The 22,378-nt window shown below is 42.8% G+C and overlaps 1 protein-coding gene across 1 annotated transcript; it reads left to right on the top strand.

Annotated features, from left to right (window-relative positions):
• The first annotated feature begins 1,404 nt into the window (after positions 1–1,404).
• LOC115311818 lies at positions 1,405–21,879 on the top strand. Its single transcript, XM_042294299.1, has 2 exons — positions 1,405–2,215; positions 21,778–21,879. Exons 1-2 carry the CDS (start codon positions 1,451–1,453, stop codon positions 21,877–21,879), a joined length of 867 nt encoding a protein of 288 aa, XP_042150233.1. The 5' UTR covers positions 1,405–1,450.
• Positions 21,880–22,378: the final 499 nt, after the last annotated feature.

Raw genomic sequence — 22,378 nt, 5'->3', positions numbered from 1 at the left:
GTTCGGGCAGTGCACAAACCTATTAGAAACTAAAGTGAATTCTCTCCTAAAGGGCATCTTCCATAGCGTGGCATATGGCTCCAATATTCAAACATCCGTAAACATCATTGACCATTTTTCTTAACCATCCTTTCGAGCCCTATTTCTGCATACCTTTAAAGTCCGACATTACTGGGATAACACCTTTAAGGTTCCCAACGTGGTTTGTCGTGACCTTCGGAAAGCGGCAGGATATGCTACGCCGCGAATCAGTGCTCATTTTGTGACATGGATTCGGAGTTATTATGTTCCAAACACATTTAACAAACTCCTACCTGTGCTGAGTGAGATCACTTGTCGTGGAAAGTTAAAAAGAAAACTGAAGACTATGTGCTCGTCCATAGGATAATAGCGTCAACCTTCAAGACTTTCCGAAATGAGTTTCTACTTTGCAACTCGTCTTTAACGTTATTTACCTTGTCGTGTCTCTGGATTTTTGTAACTTCTTTGTTGTGTGTTTTTTGTGTGTGTGTGTCTGTTTTTTTCATTGTTATGAGTGCTTTTGTAGATATTTTGTCGGGATCAGTCCTACAAGTCTTTAGAACTTTGACGGTCCCGAAATGATATTTTGTGGACGTTTAAGCACCCGCAATAAAATTATTATTTTTATTCTTATTATATTATTATTACTATTATTATTATTATTATTATTATTATAATAATCGCAGTCGGCAGTCGGCGGCCTGTCTTCAGCAAGCAACTAACCTAGTCATTTTCGGCAGGCGTGCTCCGGCAGTTCCTGGTGCCGGGTTCCATCGTCATCGGTGCCGGGTTCCATCGTCATCGATGCCGGGTTCCATCGTCATCGGTGCCGAGTTCCATCGTCATTGGTGCCGGGCGCATCGTCATCGCTGCCGGCCGACGACAGATGAAGATCTGACAAAGCAGTCGTCGTCTGACGCCTGGTCACGTGGTCGATCGTCATCCGGGCAACTGGATTCAACACCATAAAAACGGATCCCGCGGCCTTCTTTGGCGCAGTCGGCGGCCTGTCTTCAGCAAGCAACTAACCTAGTCATTTTCGGCAGGCGTGCTCCGGCAGTTCCTGGTGCCGGGTTCCATCGTCATCGGTGCCGAGTTCCATCGTCATTGGTGCCGGGCGCATCGTCATCGCTGCCGGCCGCCGACAGATGAAGATCTGACAAAGCACTCGTCGTCTGACGCCTGGTCACGTGGTCGATCGTCATCGGGGCAACTGGATTCAACACCATAAAAACGGATCCCACGGCCTTCTTCGGCGCAGTCGGCGGCCTGTCTTCAGCAAGCAACTAACCTAGTCATTTTCGGCAGGTGATAGTTTGTTATAATTATGTTTTTGTTAGCTTAAGTTTCTATCTCCGCCGCCGACTGCAACAAGTACTTTTGCGATAATTGTTACTTTTTTTTCTATGTTGTCTATTTTAAGCCAGTCATGGCTTCTCCAGACGCCATTGAGTGCATTGCATGTTTCAACCCTTTGCCGAGTGATGGTGTTTTTATTACGTGTTCTTCTTGTAATCATGCATACCACCTTGAGGCTTGCTCTGGCATTGCGGAAAGGACTTTTAGATCAATGGGGAGCGCCAAACGAGACAAATGGATCTGCCGCACTTGCAGAACTCGTGACAGCAGATTAGGCGCAGGCGGTGCTGAGGAGGCGTCGTTGTCAGCCGACGAAGGTGCCGTGACCGCACAACTTGCGCAGATAAACGCCAAGCTTGAGCTTTTACACACACTGAAAGTCAACGTTGATCGCCTGTCTGATCTTCCGGCTAAAGTAGACGATCTCCTTTCTTTGAGGCCATCACTGGACGCGACAAAAGAGACGATCAAGGGCCTGCAAGAGTCGATTAAGAAATGCGAGTCTATGATGCAACTCGTTGCAGAAAACGATAAGGAGGTCAAGTTGCTCCGATCCGAGGTCGGAGTGCTGCAAACAACAGTGAAAGACCAAACTACCCTTATCGAACAGCTCCAAACAAACATTAATTCAACTGAACAGTACAGCAGAAGATGTAATATGGAAATTCACGGAATTCCCACCGCAAACGATGAAAATCTGAAGATTACTATGAACGACCTTGCAACAAAACTAGATATTCATTGTCACAACCCCGTCGATGTTGTAGCCTGCCACCGCCTCCGCTCGAGGCGCGAAGGACCTGCCCCGATCATGGTTCAGTTCAGTTCCGTGTCGGTGAAGGAACACTGGATGGCCGCTCGAAAGAAGTTGGCCACACTTCCTCGGTCAGGAAATCAGCAAAGAATATACTTCAATGAAAACCTGACAAGGACCAATAAGGATCTTTTTTGGCAGGCGCGAACTATGGGCAGGGAAAAATCATATAAATTTGCCTGGGTTAAAAACGCCACAATCTTTGCAAAGAAAGACGAGAACTCTCCACCAGTGCGCATCGCTAGTGCACGGGATTTAGAAAAAATAATTTAAAAATGGAGAACACTTTTTTAAGTACCCATTTTCCTTCCTTTCTGAACGCCTTTCCGCCTAGTGATAGCGCACTTACGGTTCTCCATTTGAATATCAGAAGTATTAGAAAATACTGGGATGAATTTCAGCTTATTTCTGGGATTCTTGAGGCCAGTGTCGACGTCTTCGTACTAACAGAAATTAATGTCCGAGATGTGGGCGTATCGCAGGGCCAATTTTCTTTGCCGGGCTTTGAAGTTTATTTCTTTACACGTAACTCTACTAGAGGAGGAGGAATTGCCGTTTATGTTAAAAAAGCTTGGACAGTCGTTAACTTGGAGATATCTTTTACACATGCAGAATGTGTTGCGCTAAAACTCAGTAAAAATAATTTTGCGATATCGTTTTTGGCTTTCTATAGGCCACCATCGGAAAATGCGCGTAACTTCTTAAATGAGTTGAACGTGAGTCTAGAGAATACAATGTGTCTTGATAAATTTTGCATGGTAGGTGACCTCAACATTGACCTTTTAAAGTCTTCAAAGACTATCGTCTGTGATTACTTAAATATACTCGCGAATTATGGCATTGAAAGCGTAATCCAAACAGCTACTAGAGAAGAATACATGTCTGGCACTTTGGTCACATCCTGTATTGACCATATTAACATTAGAAACTCGGGAATTCCCATCTTATCGGCAGTCATTAAGAAAAAGTTGGCGGACCATTATTTTGTGGCTAGTCGAATTAACTTCGATATCATTTCAGATGCCATAGAACAACAAAACCAAGCCGAAATTACAGATACGCGCCGCTTCGATAGATTAATTTCCACTTACAATTGGAATTATGTTATTGAAACTTGTAGCTATCAGGAGGCCTACTTAAAGTTAGTTGAACTTTTCTCAACTTTTAGGGCCATGAGCTCAAAAACCACTACAATAAAAAAACGTAGGTTGAATAAGCCATGGCTGACGGCAGACTTCCTTTCTGCCGTCAAAGAGAAAGATATCTTGTGGGCACGATGTCGACGTTTTCCTGAGGACAAAGAGCTAAGATTGCAATACAAATGTGAAAGGAATCGTGTAACTGCACTTATTCGTTCCAGAAAACGTCGTCATTTCCAGGGGAAGTTTTTTCAATCACGCTTCGATACTGCTAAGACCTGGGCCCTTGTAAACGAGGTTAAGGGATGCTCTAGTAGGCCGTCCATTGATGACAATATAAAAAAATATTTCGGGCCTAATGTATTACCAATTGTTGACGGTTTCCATCACTTCTTTGCCAAATTTTAGGGTGTCTCCCATGATGAAGTTATCGCGCCTACTAATCTAGAGCGTTCTTGCTTAGCATCCGCCTTTCTGCCGGACATGACGAGGGAGGATTTACGTACACTTTTATTTAGTTTTAATCCCAATAAGGCACCCGGGGCAGATAACATCCGTCTCGGAGACCTACGGCGCAATTTTGAAGTGCTGGAAAATATCTTACTGCACATATTTAACGGAATTCTGAGCTTCGGAATAATTCCGGCTGGCTTGAAAAGTGCAATAGTTAGACCAATTTACAAAGGCGGTGCTCGTGATAACTTTGAAAGTTACAGGCCAATATCTATTCTCCCTTGTTTAGCGCTAGTTTTGGAAAAACATATGTTAAAAACAATGACTACGTTTCTCGACAAGTTTAATCTATTGTCGCCGACACAGCACGGTTTTACGGCGGGGCGTGGCACCGATTCGCTATTAGAGGAACTCGTGGACTCGTTCACTCAACATTTGAAAGCAACAAATTTGCCTGCGCACTTTTTTTCGACGTTTCTAAGGCATTCGACACCATCAGTCATAAGGTACTACTGAAAAAATTGTATGACTATGGTTTTAGGGGGCCTTTTTACCGTATCCTTCAAGATTTTTTGACAAACCGGACGCAGCACGTTTCGCTTTGTAACGCCACCAGTGTCGATGTACCTTTGAAAGCCGGAGTGCCTCAGGGCTCGGTTTTGTCGCCCCTTTTGTTTAATTTGTACGTGAATGACCTGGCTAAGACTGTTTTAGGGTGCGATATTTACCAATACGCTGACGACACGCTATTGGTTTCACGGCATATAAATTTCCACGATGACATTTCGTTATTACAAACCAATGCTTCCCGAGTAATATACTGGTTTGAAGCAAATTGTATTACACTTAACATTCAAAAAACGAAACTCGTGCGTTTCAGTAATCCTTTAAAACGGTATTGCCCAGATATTCCTCTCCTAATGCACTCTTCCAAGTGTACAGATTGCAGGTGTACGCCTCTTAAATTTGTCAGCACAGTCAAGTACTTGGGAATATTTTTTGATGCTGATCTATCTTGGAACTCGCATCTCGCTTATATTGCAAAAAGACTGCGCAGTGTATCGTGCATGTTGTATTGTACAAAAACGTTTTTCCCTTTTTCGGTCAGAAAAATTATAGTTAATGCATTAGCCTACGGCTTGTTGCGTTATGGCATTACTGTATATGCTAACTGTTCTGTGCTCTGGCATGATAAAATTGACGCTATTTTAAAAAGCATTCTAAGGGGAGTGGCGTACACCTCGCTACCTATGTCTGGTGATGATTTATTTGTTTTCTTGGGTCTCCCGCGCCTTTCAGCCCTCTTTAGTAGATGTGTAATTAGCAAGCATTATTGGACGAGTACCTTCAAGACGCCTCAAGTGGAAAAGCGCGTTCTTAGAGAAAGCAAACCTTATGTCGTTCCGCGTGTATATACTAAGTATGGGAAAAAACTGCGTTCCTTTTATGTCCCTGAGCTCTTTAACAACATGTCGGATACGTTTTTTTGAAATAACTTCCAAGCGTCAGTTAAAAAAAGCTTTACGAAAGTTATGCTAGAGTTATGTGTACTTAACTCTGGATTATTTAACAAGCTTCAATATGTTTGCTCTTCATCGCTCTTTCTTTTTCTTTTTTTTTTACTTTGTATGCGTCGACAGCGCTGAAAAGTATCTGCATTTTCTTGGTCTTCCTTTCTTGGTTTTCGCCGCTCTTTTTCGGTTGAGTTTGGACTTGTATAGTGTCATGCACTTTCTTTCGTGCTTTTGTTTTGTTGTTTAGCTTATTTCAACTTCGATTATTTATAGGTTTATTTTATCTCTTTGTGTTTAGCTACTTCGCAAATGTTTTGTGATTGCTGATATTTGTTTTGTGCACTATAGTTTTTTTTTTCCTTTACGCCGCTGCTGGGTCCAGTCCCACAAGCCGCTATTGGCTTTCGACGGGCCCGCTTTTTCTGTATTGTATTGAAGTCTGTGCAATAAAATTATTATTATTATTATTATTATTATTATTATTATTATTATTATTATTATTATTATTATTATTATTATTATTATCATCCTCAAGAAGAAGAAGAAGTCTCATGGTTCGGAAGGCCATTTCACCGCTGTGAAATATTTGCCTCGTCTCTCTATGGCTTCTTCGAATTGAGGCTCCTGGCGACAATCTTCCATCCACACCAGGTGGGGAGATCGTCTGGGGCGACTACTCAGTCCACTGCAAGTCCACCGTTATTCTGCCGATGGTTGGTTTCATCCTGGCGAGACCACTTGCGGACTAAAGCACATATGCCTCTCCGCTGAATTCGTCTTCAACCAGACTTCTACGCATCATCATCGGCGCCTTCATCAATGTTTGTGTTGTGGTCTCTGCATGCGTAGTTGTGTGCCTTCAGGTTTCTTCCGGTGAGCCCGTACGTTCATATTCCAACCTTTGCATCTTCTTCCTCTTTGCTGTCTCTTGTCAACTGGGTATCCCGTTCTTCATTATGTCCCCACCTCCTGCCTGCGGCGTGTGTGGCGTGTGTGTGCCGACGGATGGTAGATGTATGAAGTGCATGGAGTGCAACAGTTCTCTTCACTTGGGTCAATGTGCCGAAATTGCCGACGCTACCTTTACGACGATGGGAGCAGCCAAACGAGAAAAGTGGCGCTGCAAGACCTGTCGCAGCAGGGACAACCGCACGGGCGCTGGAAACGTGGAGGCTACATCTCAGGATGAACCTCACCCTTTCTCCGCCCAGCTAACATCCGTCAACGAAAAGCTAGACGTGCTGCTGTCGTTAAAACAAAGCGTTGATTCGCTTCTCACGCTCCCAGCGAAGGTCGATGCCTTGTTGGCCTTAAAACCCACCGTTGAGTTGCTGCGGACAACCGTCCAAGAGGTCCAGGATTCCGTTGTCTTCCTGAGTGCTCAGTACGACTCGGTTCTCACTGAAATCACTGAGCAAAAAAAAGTAACCAAAGACCTTGGGGCGGAAGTCCAGTCACTCCAAAACACAGTAAAAGAGCAGGCAAATGCTATTCACCTGCTTCAAGCGGAACTGAATGACGCCGAGCAACAACATCGCCTACCTAACATGGAAATTCAGGGCATGCCTTCCACGCCAAAAGAAAACCTGAACATGGTTCTCTGTGACTTAGCCTCTAACATCGGCCTGTCACAGTTTACGCCATCGGATGTTCTGTCCGTCCACCGTCTACTTCCGAAGAAGGCAGACAGACCAAACACTGCTCCATTAATACTGGTCAGGTTTGCGTCCGTTGCCCTCAAGGAGCAATGGATGAGATGCCGTGGACGACTAAGAGAGCTCAGCAACGTTGACAGTCAGCCCAAGCTATTCTTTAATGACAATCTCACCCGTTCCAACCGTGAGCTTTTCTGGATGGCGAGGAACAAGGGAAAAGAAAGTCATTACAAGTATATCTGGGTAAAACATGCAAACATCTATGCAAAAAAGAGTGAAGGCTCGCCTCTCCTACGGATCAACTCCGTAGGAGATATTGCAAAAATCGTTTAAGCTATGAGAGCCACCTTTTCCCAATGTAATAATTTTTCGTCTTTTCAAACCTTGCTAGATAAACCAAAAGGTGCGACTTTTACATGTTTGCATGTTAATATCCGGAGCCTTCGAAAATATTGGGATCATTTTCTTATAATGGTACAAAATATTATGTTTCATGTCGATGCATTTATCCTTACGGAAATTAATGTCTCGAACTCTATGCTTTATCAATTCACTCTCAAAGAGTACAACAACTTTTGTTTCACGCGTTCAAACCGTAGTGGCGGAGGCATAGCGGTTTTCGTACATCAAATGTGGCAAGTTTCTCCCCTCAATCTAGATTTTTATCACGTCGAAAATGTATCTATCAAACTTGACAACTCCACCTTCTCACTTGCTCTGTTATGTTTCTACAGGCCTCCTTCAGAAAATGTTCGAATGTTTTTGAATGGGCTGCAGACAACTCTCTCCACATTATCTTCTATACAGCAACTTTGTTTGGTGGGTGACTTTAATATAGACACAATGAACGCAGCCAATTCCACCGTATGCGACTATCTTAACATTTTGTCGAACTTTGGCTTAGAATGCGTTGTTGATGCTCCAACCCGAGAAGAAATTTTAGGGACAAAGTTAGTCACTTCCTGCATTGACCATATCTTAATACGAGCACCAGGTGTCTGATTGGAATCTGCTGTAATTCAGGAAAAATTAGCAGATCACTACTTCGTGGGGTGTCAACTAACACACACAATGGCGTCAAACTCTAGATGCGAAAGCTCAAGACAAGCCCAAATTATTGACAATGTTGTTTTCGACAAGTCAGTTGCCTCTCATGACTAGCAGGCCTTTTTAGGTACAGTTAATAACGCTGACTTATACTCAAGTTTTGTTCAAGTTTTTCGTTCGCTTACTGCCGCTGCCCGCAGAACTGTTACTTTGAAAAAGCGGCGTCCTCATCATCAATGGCTAGACAGTAATATACTTAAGATTATTAAAGTGAAAGAGATCCTCTGGAGTCGGTGTCGCCGATCTCCAAACAACAAAGATTTACAAAATGAATTCAAGCAGTTAAGAAATAAAGTAAACGCTGTCATTCGTTCTGCAAAGAGACAGTTTTTTAAATCACAATTCGAAAAATTCAGATTTAGTTCAGCCAAAACATGGTCACTGATTAATCAATTCCGAAGAACTGGTTCTGGAAATTCTATTGACCAAACCCTCGAACGAAATTTCGGGTCACTTACCTCAAGATTAGCAGACGACTTTAACGACTTCTTTGCTAAATACTCTGGCGTGCAAAGAACGCCTCCTGTGAACTCATGCACACTAAAGAATGAGTTTTTGGCGTCAGCTTTCCTTCCTTGCTTGGACGAAAAGGATCTGCGCTCCCTTTTATTTAGTTTTAAAGCCAGCAAATCTCCTGGTATTGATGATATTCGAGCTTATGATCTTCAGAGAAATTTCACATATATTAAGAACGTTCTGCTCACTATGCTGAACGGCTTCATTACGTCTGGCAGCATACCTGATGAGCTCAAGGCTGCTATTGTGCGGCCACTTTTCAAAGGAGGAGAACGATCCAATGTTGCAAATTATCGCCCCATTTCGATTCTACCTATTTTAGGACAAATTCTGGAGAAACACCTCTTTCTGACAATGAACAGTTTTTTAGATAAGAACGAAATATGTTCATCTACTCAGTACGGATTCATTACTGGGAAAGGCACGCAACCGGCCCTTGATGATTTTTCTGATTACTTATATTCAACATTCGAAAGTAATATGTTTGCATGTGCTCTCTTTCTTGATGTGTCCAAGGCTTTCGATACTGTCAGCCATCAGTTGCTCCTAGCAAAATTATATCGCCATGGTTTTCGTGGCCCGTTTTATTCTTTACTGGAAAACTTTCTTTCTAAAAGGTCCCAGTTTGTCCTAATTGGAAACTTTAAGAGCTCTCCGCTTTCATTACTGGGGGGAGTGCCTCAGGGTTCTGTTCTTTCTCCTCTACTTTTCAATATTTTTGTGAACGACATGCCCCAGGTTATCAACGGGTGTAAAATTTACCAATATGCCGATGACACTCTCCTTGTGTCACGTCATATTAATTTCTCTGACTCACTCCGCACACTCGAAATAAACGCCTCTCATATAATGGATTGGTTCGGCGATAATCTCCTAGACATAAACCGCTCTAAAACAAAGCTGGTGTGTTTTCACAACCCTCTTAAAAGACGCCAGGCTCAAGTAAAGTTTTTGCTTCACCCTTCCAGTTGTGCTCAATGCAATTGTGTTTCAATCCAGTCTGTCGATCACGTAAAATACTTGGGTGTACATTTCGATTTTGATATGTCTTGGAACACACATATGTCATGTATTTGTAGCAAATTACGGATTGTGTCTTGTATGCTTTACAATACTAAATTCTTTATGCCAGTCGGTATCAGAATAATAATCGTCCATCCTCTTTCTTACAGTATCCTTCGATACGGTGTTACGGTATTTGGCAACTGTTCGGGTCGTTGGCAGTCCAAAGTTAATTCTTTATTGAAAGGAATCCTGACAAGCGTTGCTTACAATTCGAATTTTTCCAGCAACAGTGATATTTTTCGAAGTCTTCAATTGCCTAATTTGCGTTCTCTTTTTATACAAACGGTAGTGCTCCGTAGCTTTTGGAAAAATGAGTTTAAAACACCATTTCAGTCTCCCCGAATACTTCGTCGCGTTCCTCGTTTTGTAGTGCCAGTTTGTTCGACCAGGTACGGTAAATGCACTCGGGATTACTACGTTCCGCGTTTGTTCAACGCCCTCCCTGACACTTTCATTGCCATTACATCACTGAAACAACTGAAGAAAGAACTCAAGTGCACCAACTTTGATTTCATCTAGCATCTCTTTGCTGTGTCTGCAAGCTCTGAGCTTGAACTGTAATTAGCTAAGTTAATTTTAACTCAGTTTCGCCTTTTGTTTATTTTTTTCCCCTTTTACTTTGTTTTCGCTTAACACTTTTCGTGTTTTTTTTTCTAAGTGCTTTTTTCGTCTTCTTCCGTGTTTTCTTTTTTTTTAGCGCTTTTCGCTTTTTTTTTTCTTCTTCTTCTTCATGCCTTTTTTTGTGTTTTATAGTTCGACTTTCTGTCTTACATTGTGGAATCATGATAATCGTCTTTTGAATTTTTTTATGGGCGTCATCATACAAGCCCTCTGCAGGCTTTGATATGCCCGTATCTAGTACATGAATTCCAATTTGTGTGAAATAAATATATTATTATTATTATTATTATTATTATTATTATTATTATTATTATTATTATTATTATTATTATTATTATTATTATATGCACTGCTGTCGATACCAGTCATAACGAAGTTGGTTATAACGAAACAGCGGCGACAACGAAGCGATCACAAGTTACCTATCCCGTATGCACTTTTTCAATGCATTTGTGTCTGTTTGAAAGGAAGGAAATTGAGCGGCTACTCCGCATATAGCGAAGATTATTTTTTTGACAATTTTAAAATAATAAATTCTGGATTTTACTGTCTCTGATCTTTGCACTTGCGCTGTCGCGGCCGAGCAGCCACCCAGAACGGGCCGTAGATGATGCTGCAAGGGCCGCCCGCGGCAGATTCTGGATCGTCGTCTGCTCCCGGCTCCTTTTATGGGAAACGGCTTTCCAGCATCGCAAGTCGAGAAGCCGTCGTGGTGCGCCGATAAGAGCGTTTCGACCGCTAGCAATAACGCACCTATGACCTACCGATGGAGACGACGGAAAGAACCAAGGTTTGAGAGAGCGAGCAACCCCAATTCAATGGAGGACGCTTCCTGGTCAGATGGGCTCAAGTCCTCCTGGCACTGGTTGTCTCGTAGCCAGCAGGGAGAGGAAACCAGACGGAGGGGCGGTCGCGTTTGCAGCGGTGAGCACTTTTGACTCCTTGCAGGCTGCAGCTCGTTTTGCAAACGTATCCCACAAACGAGGGGAACCCCGATCGAGCAGTTGTCCCATTTGTTAAATCTAGGCTCTTTATACCAACGAAACACGAACTTCAACTTTAACTGGGTGCCGTGCGGGATTTGTTTGCTGCGCATGCCGGCATCACTAGTCCGAGTCGTCACTCTTTGCGCGAAAGTCTAGCTTCGCACGAGCACCAGTTCGGCGAGTCATTGCCGTTCAACGATGGTGGGTCGCGGCACCTCGACGGGGAAGACGAAGGCAAGCTCCTTAAAATAAAAGCGTGCCGCCATGCTTGACGAAGTGCCCAACAATGTAAAAGAATTCCGCCCATCGCCGGCGTCTTTTGCGGCTGCCGTCGCAGCTGTCGGCAGGGCTGTGGACGCGGTCTGTACGTAGCTTGTAGGATTTTCTTTCGATCGGAGCTTCCCGCATTTACCAAGAGGCAGCTCCGATCAAGCAGAGCGCGTATGCAGGGAAGCCTCCACCGCTTTCTGCAGGCAAGATAAACATGTGCTCGTGAAAACTGTTATATATATATATTTTTTTTTGCGTGTTATTTTTTATATTTTTATGGAGTTCAGATATAGTGAAGAAGCGGATCGAACGAAGTAATCTAAGATTGCAGTTCAGTTCCTTTAATCGGTCTCGACAGTATTTTCAAAATATATTTTTGAAAAGGTGTTGACCAGCACTGTCCCTTAAATGCCCGAATGCCCGAGCTGTTCTGTCTCGCGCCACTCAATGACCTTTGCGCGCGAGGCAAAGCGCCACGCTTCGTGATGTGAAGCGTTCTGTAGCATAGACGCTACAGGTGCGCCCCCTTCGAACAATCAGCTATTCGCGTCTCCAGCTCGACGCTCGCCCTCTTGCGGCGGAGAGGAGAAGCGCTCTAGTGAGGGTCCCCCGATTCTCCTGCTTAGCGGGCACGGCGAAACTGCTCGCGATCATGGCTCGCGAAATGTCATTTCCGAATGCTAGCAACACTCTTCACTGTCCCAACTTAGTGCTGCAGCCGGTATGGGATTGTACCTTACTAGAGAGCTTTAGTATTGCGCATAGAAGCAAGCAAAAGCGATGTGCGTTTGCGTTAGAGTTGCGTGCCCCACGTTTTGCGTGCGCCTCATCGCCTTTCGCCATCCAAGACCGCAATTTTGAGCTCCGCGGACGCGCAGTGTGGAACAGGCAAAGCTAACGCAGACAAACAGCGCTTGCGTTCGCTCGTATACGCAATGCTAAAACTCACTACTGTTTCACCGACTTCCAACACCAACGAAACGTGCTGCAGTGAGCAGACGCGCAAGCAGGTAGGCGTTACTTTGAACTGGAAAAGCTGAGATTGGCCAAATTGTCAAAACGACGGAGCGTAAAAGTGAAAGTATTAGCGTGAAAGCGTAACAGTGAAAGGATTAATAATGTAAAATGAAAATGTCTTTTTTTTTATTTGTCGGCATTTGGTCTGGAGGGATATTGGCGGCAACTTCGGACGTTTTGCCGATTGTCAAAAGTCGTTACTTTGATAGCAAAATATACTTTACCCACAGTAATATAATTTCACATGGATTTTTCACATTAGCTAGAATGTTTTCATTGATTTTAAACCATTTTTATTTTATTACTTGGTAATTAAAATGCTGCAATTGGCGCGAGTGATGATAATTAGCACAATTTTGATTGTCATATTTGTTCGCGAGTTTGAAATTACATCATTAGCAACAAACACTATTAGAGCTTCAAAAATTACGTATTAAAATATAAGACGTAATTGTAATATTAATATTAATACAAATGGCGGCAATATATGCTCCCAATCAACGCCAAGATGACGCAAATACGCCATTTAACCATAATAGTCGTTTCAGAAAGGTATATTTTTGCCTTCTTTTTACCAACGTTATCAAGACAGACAAACGGTCGAACACTAGATGTAATATAAAGTCCTATGCGTCCCGTGTTGCTATAAAACTCACACACAAACCCTTCAGCTGTCTGGCAAGGATTCCGTCTTTGGGTTGTTGCAGTGAGAACAGCGTTTAATAATTTATACGTTTCGTGGACATATTGTAAAAATTTGAATTCTCTTATTTTTGTGCTGGGAATATTGTTAAACCAATTAATTATCTAAATACCTAAAAACCCATTAAAAGGCCCTCAGTTCATTATTTCCCATGTTAATTATCTGAGCGAGAAAAGGCAGCGAGAACGCACAAATATCAGCACTGATTTTTTCAACTACGAATATCAGCCTGGATCGATCATGTATGTCACAAAATAAAGTTAGCGCGAACAACTTCTTTAACTACGTCACTACGATGTGAGAGACATCTTGAGTTATGAAGGAATCCGAAATTAAGATTTACATCGATAAATTAAAGGCAAAAAGAGGTTAGTTTCGGTTTCGCTCCAGAATTAAGACGTGCTTCCTGGAGTAAGTATTACGCTAATCACCGTTTTTGTTTTCAGGATAAAGAGGTGACCTGCGCTCATAACACCCTGGCTTCCTCGTATTAAAAGAAATAATTTGTGCCGCTCAGTGAAGCCAGCACACTAGACAGACTCAAAAGCGGCACGCATCTCTGACCCTCACTAAAACCGCCATTTTGGAAAACGAATGGCGCCACCTTTTGTTAGTTGGAGTCGCGAATAGTCGCTTCAGTAGATGAAGTGTCTCGTGTTGCAAAAGGCCTGAGGAGACGACCTCTCCGTTCCTTACCGACCGGCACAGGTGAACGCCCTGGAGCATCGTCGCCAGGTGTCTACGGTCAGCTGCGCCCGGAGACAGAGCGAGAGGCGCCTTGAAATCGCGAACACACCTCGATACACGGGGACGACGTGACCTTCTCCGAAGGATCATCGGGTTGACCCACGCCAGTGTCATCTGGTCGTCTTTGCCGTCCGGCCCCTCTCTTTGCTTCTCCTGCCTGACCTCGACGCACGGCGACACGACAGCCTTGGGACGTCCTCGACAAAGGAGGGAGCTTTACTCAATTTCCCCAGCTTACATCGCCCAGGGGATTATCCCCTACCACGCGGAAGCCAGGACGCCTGCAAATACGAATGTCTTCCGCCTTCCTCGACTGCGATGGCACCATTGTCCGCCGACATTGACCGGCGACACCGCGGCCAAGGATGTCTGGCCCTTCTGTGTGTGTGTCGCGTGTGGCAGTTTGAGAGAGAGGGGAAGGGCATACCTTAATCTTAGGGACACTGGCCCCAAAGTCTTGGTGAAGGCCTGAACCCTGGGGATTCCCTACTAGGGATGTGGGGAAAGGTGACCTTAGAAAATGAGCAGCAGGCCGCTGCTAGCGTGTGTTCTCAAGCGCTCTCAAGCGCTCTCCCGTCAATTGATGTAACCTGTTATTATGTATAGATAAAGAGTTACCTTTACGAGACACCCTCTCGCTCCCTGGTGCTTCCCGAGTCCGGCCTTTGCGTGAGTTCCTGCCCTGGCTCGGCTCCCTGCCGTACCCAAAGTCCTCGGACAACCGCTCGGTCCCAACACTCGTTGGTATAAACTTTGTCTGAGAGCTCTGTTGTTGCAAAATCAAAGAAGTAGAAACAGGCTGCTTCGAGTTTGTCGACTTAGACGGTCTGACCTTTCCCTCCAAGAATGATACTGTAAAATTTGGGTCAACTACAGACGACGAGGAACGGTCCGTAGTATAAGCTCTGAAGGTGCTTAAAAGTGGTGTCTCTCCGGAAAAGACAGTGGGGTAATGTTTGGAGATGGGCTAGTCGGTGATGCATTGTAAGCATAGAAATAAAACAGCGCAAACGAACACAAGGACAAGTAGAAGAAGGGACACAGACACAGCGCTGACTCACGACTTACTTTCTTTCTCATCTTTTTAAAACATATCAACATAAGAAAACACGAAATGAAAAATAAAAGAAGAAGAATCCAGCATGTAGGACATCCTCTCGGTCATATGCCATCTGAGGAATTTTTTACAGAAACTATACATTATATACCATTTATAACTATACATCATTCCACCTCAAGTCTGAGCAAAGCCAAAAACCAAAAACCACAGCGCGAGCCCTAATGCTCTGTGCGTACCTGCCTTGCACGCGGCCTCTTGGTATGTCGGCACCCTTTTCTGGCTGCATGTAGGCACAAAACCTGTGGTTATAGGATCACTCCCAAGGAAGCAGAAAGAAATTACTAAAAAAACGTGCCCAAACTCCGAAGAAACTCGAACTCTTCACTGTATAACATCACTGACTCTGAACTGACGCATAGATCTGGACCGTGTTGTCGAATGTAAAACACTTCATGACTTTCCCTTGCCATTTTTGTGAATGTTTAGCCAAAATTGCAATGTCACTTAACCGAGGGGAACAACCACAGCTACCACACCTTCGGGTCACCTAGCCATTCATTGTGATAGGTGTGGTTGTCCCCCTCGGTTAAGTGACATTGAAATTTTGGCTAAACATTCACAAACAATGGCAAGGGAAATTCACGAAGCGTTTTACATTCGACAACACGGTCCCGATCTATGCGTCAGTTCAGAGTCAGGGACGTTATACAGTGAAGAGTTCGAGTTTCTTCGGAGTTTGGGCACGTTTAATACTTTCTTTCTGTTTCCATGGGAGTGATCCTATAACCACAGGCGCGTGCCTACATGCAGCCAGAAAAGGGTGCCGACATACCAAGAGGCCGCTTGCAAGACAGGTACGCACACAGCATTAGGGCTCGCACTGTGGTTTTTGGTTTTTGGCTTTCCTCAGATCTGAGGTGGAATGATGTATAGTTATAAATGGTATATAATGTATAGTTTCTGTAAAAAATTCCTCAGATGGCATATGACAGAGAGGATGTCCTACATGCTGGATTCTTCTTCTTTTATTTTTCATTTCGTGTTTTCTTATGTTGATATGTTTCAAAAAGATGAAAAAGAAAGTAAGTCGTGAGTCAGCGCTGTGTCTGTGTCCGTTCTTCTACTTGTCCTTGTGTTCGCTTGCGCTGTTTTATTTCTATGTTTACGACAGTGGGGTGTTCGAAAATCTTGGGTGCCGCTTCGCCGACTCGACTGCAGCCATGTCAGCGGAAATATTAGAGGGCACCTTGCCTCCTAGAGATTCGAGCGACTGCGGACCTGGCGCTTTCCAACTTTTGGACCGAGGATACTGCACTTTGGTTGTGCAGGTAGAAAACAAGTTTCGTCTTCACAAAATCACCTCAAAATCACGGCAGTCGATCGTCATCGACGCCCTACCGCCACAAGCTTCCACCGAGGTACGGAAGATACAGCTCTCCTCGGTTATCGAATACCCTTGCGATTCTCGCATAGAGGCACTGATTAGTAGCATCGTCCCTTCAGAGTAGTCACACCTTCAGCAGCTTCTCAGCGCTGAAGACCTGGATTACCGCAATTCCATCCTAGTAATTCCGTAATATACAACTTCTGTTTTGCGGCAAGGTGGCCTCTATAGATGCAGCCATTCTTCGGGAGTCGTCTTTAGAGAGGCTGCTGGCACCCGTTCACGTCGGTCTAGCAGCCGCCCACAGGCTGCTAGACCAATGTTAGCGAAACTCGGCAAGCAGGCCGGCCGAATCATGGCCTTCATCGATCCCACCAGTCCTGCTACACAGAATCTTCGCACCTAGTTTCTGTCATTGCTGACCATCGAGGTTGGCCACCGAGGTTGACCACCGATGTATCACGTCCGGGTCGCTAGTTATGGGAGGAAAGGTGGGAGGAAGGGAGGCAGGTGAATGGTAATCAACTTCTCAATATATACCATTTATAAACGATGTTGTTTGAGAAGGGTCCAGCCACCGCTGCCAGTCGGTTGCCCGAATGCCCGATCTGTTTTTTTCATGCCACTCGATGATCCGCGAAGCAAAATGGACTGCACTTCGTGATCTAGATCTTGCTGTAGCCGGGAAGCTAGTGTATATAACTATTATGTGTGTGAATGTATTTGAATTCAATGATTGAGGGCAGGACATTGCGATTAATGCAAATGAGCAAAGCGAGCTGGAAAAGAATGACGATAATAATCCCTGGAGAAGGTCAACAAGGGAGAAAAAGGACGAAGACGAACCTAGCTGTATTTGAAGATTCGTGTTTGTCCTTCGTACCCTTGTTTCCCTATTCCATGGATTTTTAATGATTACGGCCCAATTAACAAAAAGTTACAATATAAAATCACAAAAATGTTACGCAGTGCATGACCATCGTTTACAAGAAAATAGTTTTCTAATTTGCAATTTCTAATCATACAATTTTCCTATCATCTCAGCCTTCTCTTCTAGACAGCTGGTATGGCACATGCATTCCTAACTTCACACGCTACGTTGTCATTGAGCTGTTTCGACGCTGTAACGAATTTTTTGCTTTTTTCGCTAGTTTTTTTTTTTTTAATCTGTGCTGTTTTCCCATGCGCTATTTTGTTGACGTACCGTTTTGAAGTTGTGTTTATTTGTAGTGAGTTATTTTTGATGCGCGTTATTTTTGCTCTGAGCCATCTTGACGCCACGCTGTTTTGATGCGTGCTCTTTTGACTGGGGATGCCACGAACTTTTGTCGAACCGAAGTTTCGATGATCGAATCAAGCAGGTCGAAAGATTTTGAATTTTAGAACTTTCTATATTGTAAAATTTGACGGGAGTCGAATTTTCCAACTTGTTAAGCTAAGAAGTTCGACACTTTTCGAACCGTCGAACTTATTACGCTAGAAAATTCGATTGTTTTCGAACTTTCGAACTTATCACGCTGCAAAATTCGATGCTTGTCTAACTTGCGAACTTGACTGACCAAAAAATTCGATGATTTTCGAACTTTCGAACTTCTTGCACTAAAACGTTCGAAGCTTTTCGAACTTCCGAATTTCCCATGCTAAGGAATTCGATAATTTTCGAACTTTCGATCTTAGCTATCAAGAGAATTCGTAAAGTTGCGAACTTTCGAATCCTGAAAATTAAGAAGTTTGACGACCTTCGAACTTTCAGGGTAAACGTTTGACGTTCGTCGAACTTCGAAAGACCGGCGGACGGTTTCATTTGAATTCAAGTAGTGAGGTACATTCGTAATTTTTTTTCTCTCGAGCTTTTACATCCGGTGCTGCGTTCCTTACGAAAGACAATTGCGTTTATTTCAGTGTTCTGTCATGCTCAGTTTTAAAAAAATGAATTCCCGAAGAGGCGAGGAAGGACGACGGGTTTTTGACGATTATCGTTTGTGCCAGATTTGAGGCGCGCTGTAGCCGAAGTTATTTATGGCAGAGATATTAAACGTTTTAAGAATGATATATGTATAGCCTAGGTAAATGTCGTCTTAAGATGTGATTATTGTTACTCAAGGTGAGTTTCTAAGAAATTTCCAAACATGCAATTGTGCCCTAAACTTGGTATTTATTTCCGTCTAAGTTGTTTGAGGTATCGCATTTAAATTAACACCACAATCAGTACATATCATTGCCATCTGCAAAATACAAAATAATGTATTCATTGTTTTTTCACGTTAAGGAATAAATCAACTGATGGAAGAAGATTTCTGATATTGTTCGAGTTCAGCACGTCATTAAAAGAAAACTTTTTTTTTTTCGCTTCACGTTTCTGGGACGTGTTTCTTTTAGCCTGTACACATTTTGGCAGGAGAAGCTTGTTTCGATATTCTGAACCTCTGAATATGAAAGAATACAACACTTCCGGTGAATTCTTGATAGTTTTTTTTCTCCAGCTTTTTATCCCCGCATTTATGTATATATATATATATATATATATATATATATTTTTTTTTTATTATTATTGGCTAAGTTATTTAGGTCGAAAAGGCATAGTTTTGAATTTCCGAACCGTTGAGCATGTGACGAGTAGTGCCTTCTGACAACGAGTTTCTAACAATGACCATCTACGCGATCTTTTATGCTGTGAAGAGCAACAGTAGCTATACATATGCATAATTAATTTCAGATTAAAATAAGCTCGACCACGCCCTCTTTCTCCGTATTATTTTCTTTAACAGTCCGAATCTTCTGGTGGGGGGGGGGGGGGGGGGGGGAGGGGGGGTTGAAGCCCCCCTCCTCCTCCCTATTCCCCCTCCCCCCCCGTTTTTTCCTCTTCCGACGCCACTTGCATGGTAGAACGCTCCTCGACCTCGAGTTGTGTCGGCTTCAGTGCTTTTTGCGAGGCGATTCCTCCGTCCCAGAAAATAAACCTCCAGGACGATTACCAACTTAACTTACTATATGCCAACGTCAGTCGGGCGGCGTTCGATCGATTACTACCATAGTGCAAGGGGTGGGGAAGAAGTTTGCCAGGTCGCTTCAAGGTTTTTCTGAGCCTCAACCTCCTGCCCGCCCCTGGCCGTTTCGAACTGGATTAGTATCTCAAAACTGTGTTCGTGTGATCACTACTGCGTGATGCAGGTTAAAAAAAACCTCGCCCCCTCCCCCTCCCCCCCCTCCCCCCCCGATCTGGCAGTCAGAATTACTGATCTATGGTCACACGTCACTCTGCACTGGCAAATATTCCAGCACATCCGGGACACTTGTCATCTCATTTAATTGCCTGACCAACTTCGCAGTCAAGATATTACACCCTAACTTTTCTAAACTTGACTTCGTGAAAACCAGTGAGTCGTGAAAACGTTATTTGAAACTGAAACTGTGGAGGAACTTGAAAACCGGACTTCAAACTTTGAAAACTTGGGCTTGAAATAAATTCAAAATCTTCTAAGTTTTTTTTTTTTCGATTTGAGCGCTAAAAGAGAATCAAACCCTTCGAACTTTTCGAACTTTATGCAGAAAGAAATTTGAAATCTTCGATTTGTTCGAACTTCATATTTATAAAATTTCGAAGCGTTCGAAGTTTTCGAATTTTATTTCCAAATAATTTTGAGATCTTCGAATTTTTAGAACTTCAGATACCTAGAAATTCAAATTTTTCGATATTATTTCGAACTTCGAGTTAGGAAAGTTCGAAATCTTCGAATTTATTGAACCTCAAGTAAAAAAAAAATGTTCGAAATGTTCGAGCCCGAAATTTTAGAAACCGTGAAAGCATCGAACTTTTCGAATTCGAAACTCCGCTATGATCGAAAGTTGCGATTTTTCGAATTCAAACCTCGGTCGGTACAAAAATATCAAAATTTTTCGATATCGAACCTTGGTTCGCTTCGCAAATATTGAAACCTTTCGAAATCAAACCTAGGGTGGTTCGCGACATCCCTACTTTTGACGGTGGCGTTTTATAGTGTGGTGCCATGTCGTATGCTGCTTTGTCACGGTGTCGAACTCCCTAAAAAACGAAGCATTTGTATATTTGTATTGTGCAGAATTATTGATGTCATGTACAGGCATAAAAGAATTCTAATGCTTGTTAGTTTCAAGCCGAGCATTATCAAGTATAACAAAGTTTATATGGATTTGTATAAACTAAAATGTTTTGCTCGCGCTTATCAAAATAGAGGATTATTTTTTATTGCGAAAAAAATGCATATTGTTCTCCGCTCCATAATCCCAGATCTTTATATTTAGGTTTAGTATGATCCCCTGAAGCCGGCGCTAGTTTTTTAATATATATATATATATATATATATATTTCTAGACATTTAAACATTCAGCTGCTCAAAACCTTCATGCCAAGGAATCTTTAAAAAAAAGGCTTGTTGAACATTATTTTTCAAGAGCGCCGTCCTACCGTAAAACAAGTTCTAGTTCTGCAGACAAGAATAGAGTCATCAAAAATAGTAACGAAGGCTAAAAAATATATAGCCTATATGTGTTCGTTGATTAAACAGACGGCAACTGCAACCTATAGGCATGTTCATTATGTTGCATTTAGAACTTCAGTCGAGTTCCATACTCCAAAAATAAGTTAGAGCAGAAAGTTCTTATTTTCAATTTAAAAGTGCTATGCGTCGCAAAGATCAAAGAAAGGTTTAGAGCCGAGCTTTTACAATGTCTCATGAGTTGAAGCATCGTATTTGTCTTTAAGGCTTCCAGAAAGCGAACCAAGATTCTTAGAATATAAAATACAGGGTCTGTAAGTGCAATATGTGGATATCTGGATGTGCTTTTATTTAAGAATTTTGAATTCGCATTATTTTTCTATTGGTTGTAAATCTGCTTGAAACTGTAACAGCCAAACAGATTTTTTGTCTTCTCCTAGCCCCTATTTTTCGGAGGACATCAAATGTTGCTGTCTGCTCGCTGATATTGGATGTGAAATTGTCCGTGGCTTTGCCTCTCCAGTCTCCGGGAGATGATGTTTACTCTATTTGTAGAGAATGCCACAATAACAGTAGGAAAATAAAACTTATAACATCTAAGGGGCTTTAAAATTGCTTATTTCAATGACACAATTGGGGCCTATATAGCAAAACCAAAAAACGTCTGTGCTCACTGCGGTCCGCCAAAAAAATGCTGAGATGGCAGCTTCTTAGCTTTAGAGTTACTGAGTTCGGTTTTTTCTAACATGCCGCGTTTTCTTTTCCTTTCTATCGTTTGTTATGTTTGCAGTGTGATGTACCGACGTATTTCCAAACCATTTTAATGAAGATTGTAACACGAAAAAAAATTTCCTGTTTTTTTTTTTTACAGAACGTGCAGAAACGAATGACAGCACTTTACAATGGCAGCTCGACGGCCATCAAGCTGGAGAAACATTTTGGTGTAAAAATGATGGGAGCAATTTTACACTGATAACGACATAATTCACAAGGGAATTCCTAGTGCGGCAAATCAGACTTTAATTCTTGGTGACGACGCTTTTTTTTTCCACCTCTCTTATGCTACTCTCGTCGTTCATTTCAACCATTAAATTTCCCGAATAAGTAGAAAACAACACACGCAGGCGCATGTGCTCTACAGTGAATTACAGCTTAAGAAACACCAGGCGCTTCCCATCATGTTCAAGAGTACTGCTTTGTCATTTGTTATTGACGTTCTTAGTGGCTAATGGCAAAATATGTTTGACTGCAGAGCAATAACGATATTGCCAAAACCAGCCATCGTACCCTGTTTTATTTTATTTTTTTGCTCTTTAAACTGCCAGTGACGATCGTGCCTAGGAAAGTTTGGAAATCATGATGTGGTGTATATTTAAAAACATAAAAAGTGAAAAGTCATTGTCTGTCATGTTTCACGGATATTAAAATGCACGGGGTGTACACGGGGTTGACATTAGGGCACCCGAAAACAA

This window comes from Ixodes scapularis, unplaced genomic scaffold (genome assembly GCF_016920785.2).
Source record: "Ixodes scapularis isolate PalLabHiFi unplaced genomic scaffold, ASM1692078v2 PGA_scaffold0__279_contigs__length_252992795, whole genome shotgun sequence".
Lineage (NCBI taxonomy): Eukaryota > Metazoa > Arthropoda > Arachnida > Ixodida > Ixodidae > Ixodes > Ixodes scapularis.
The sequence above is the reverse complement of the archived record's forward strand: the minus strand, read 5'-3'. Positions and strand labels throughout refer to the sequence as shown.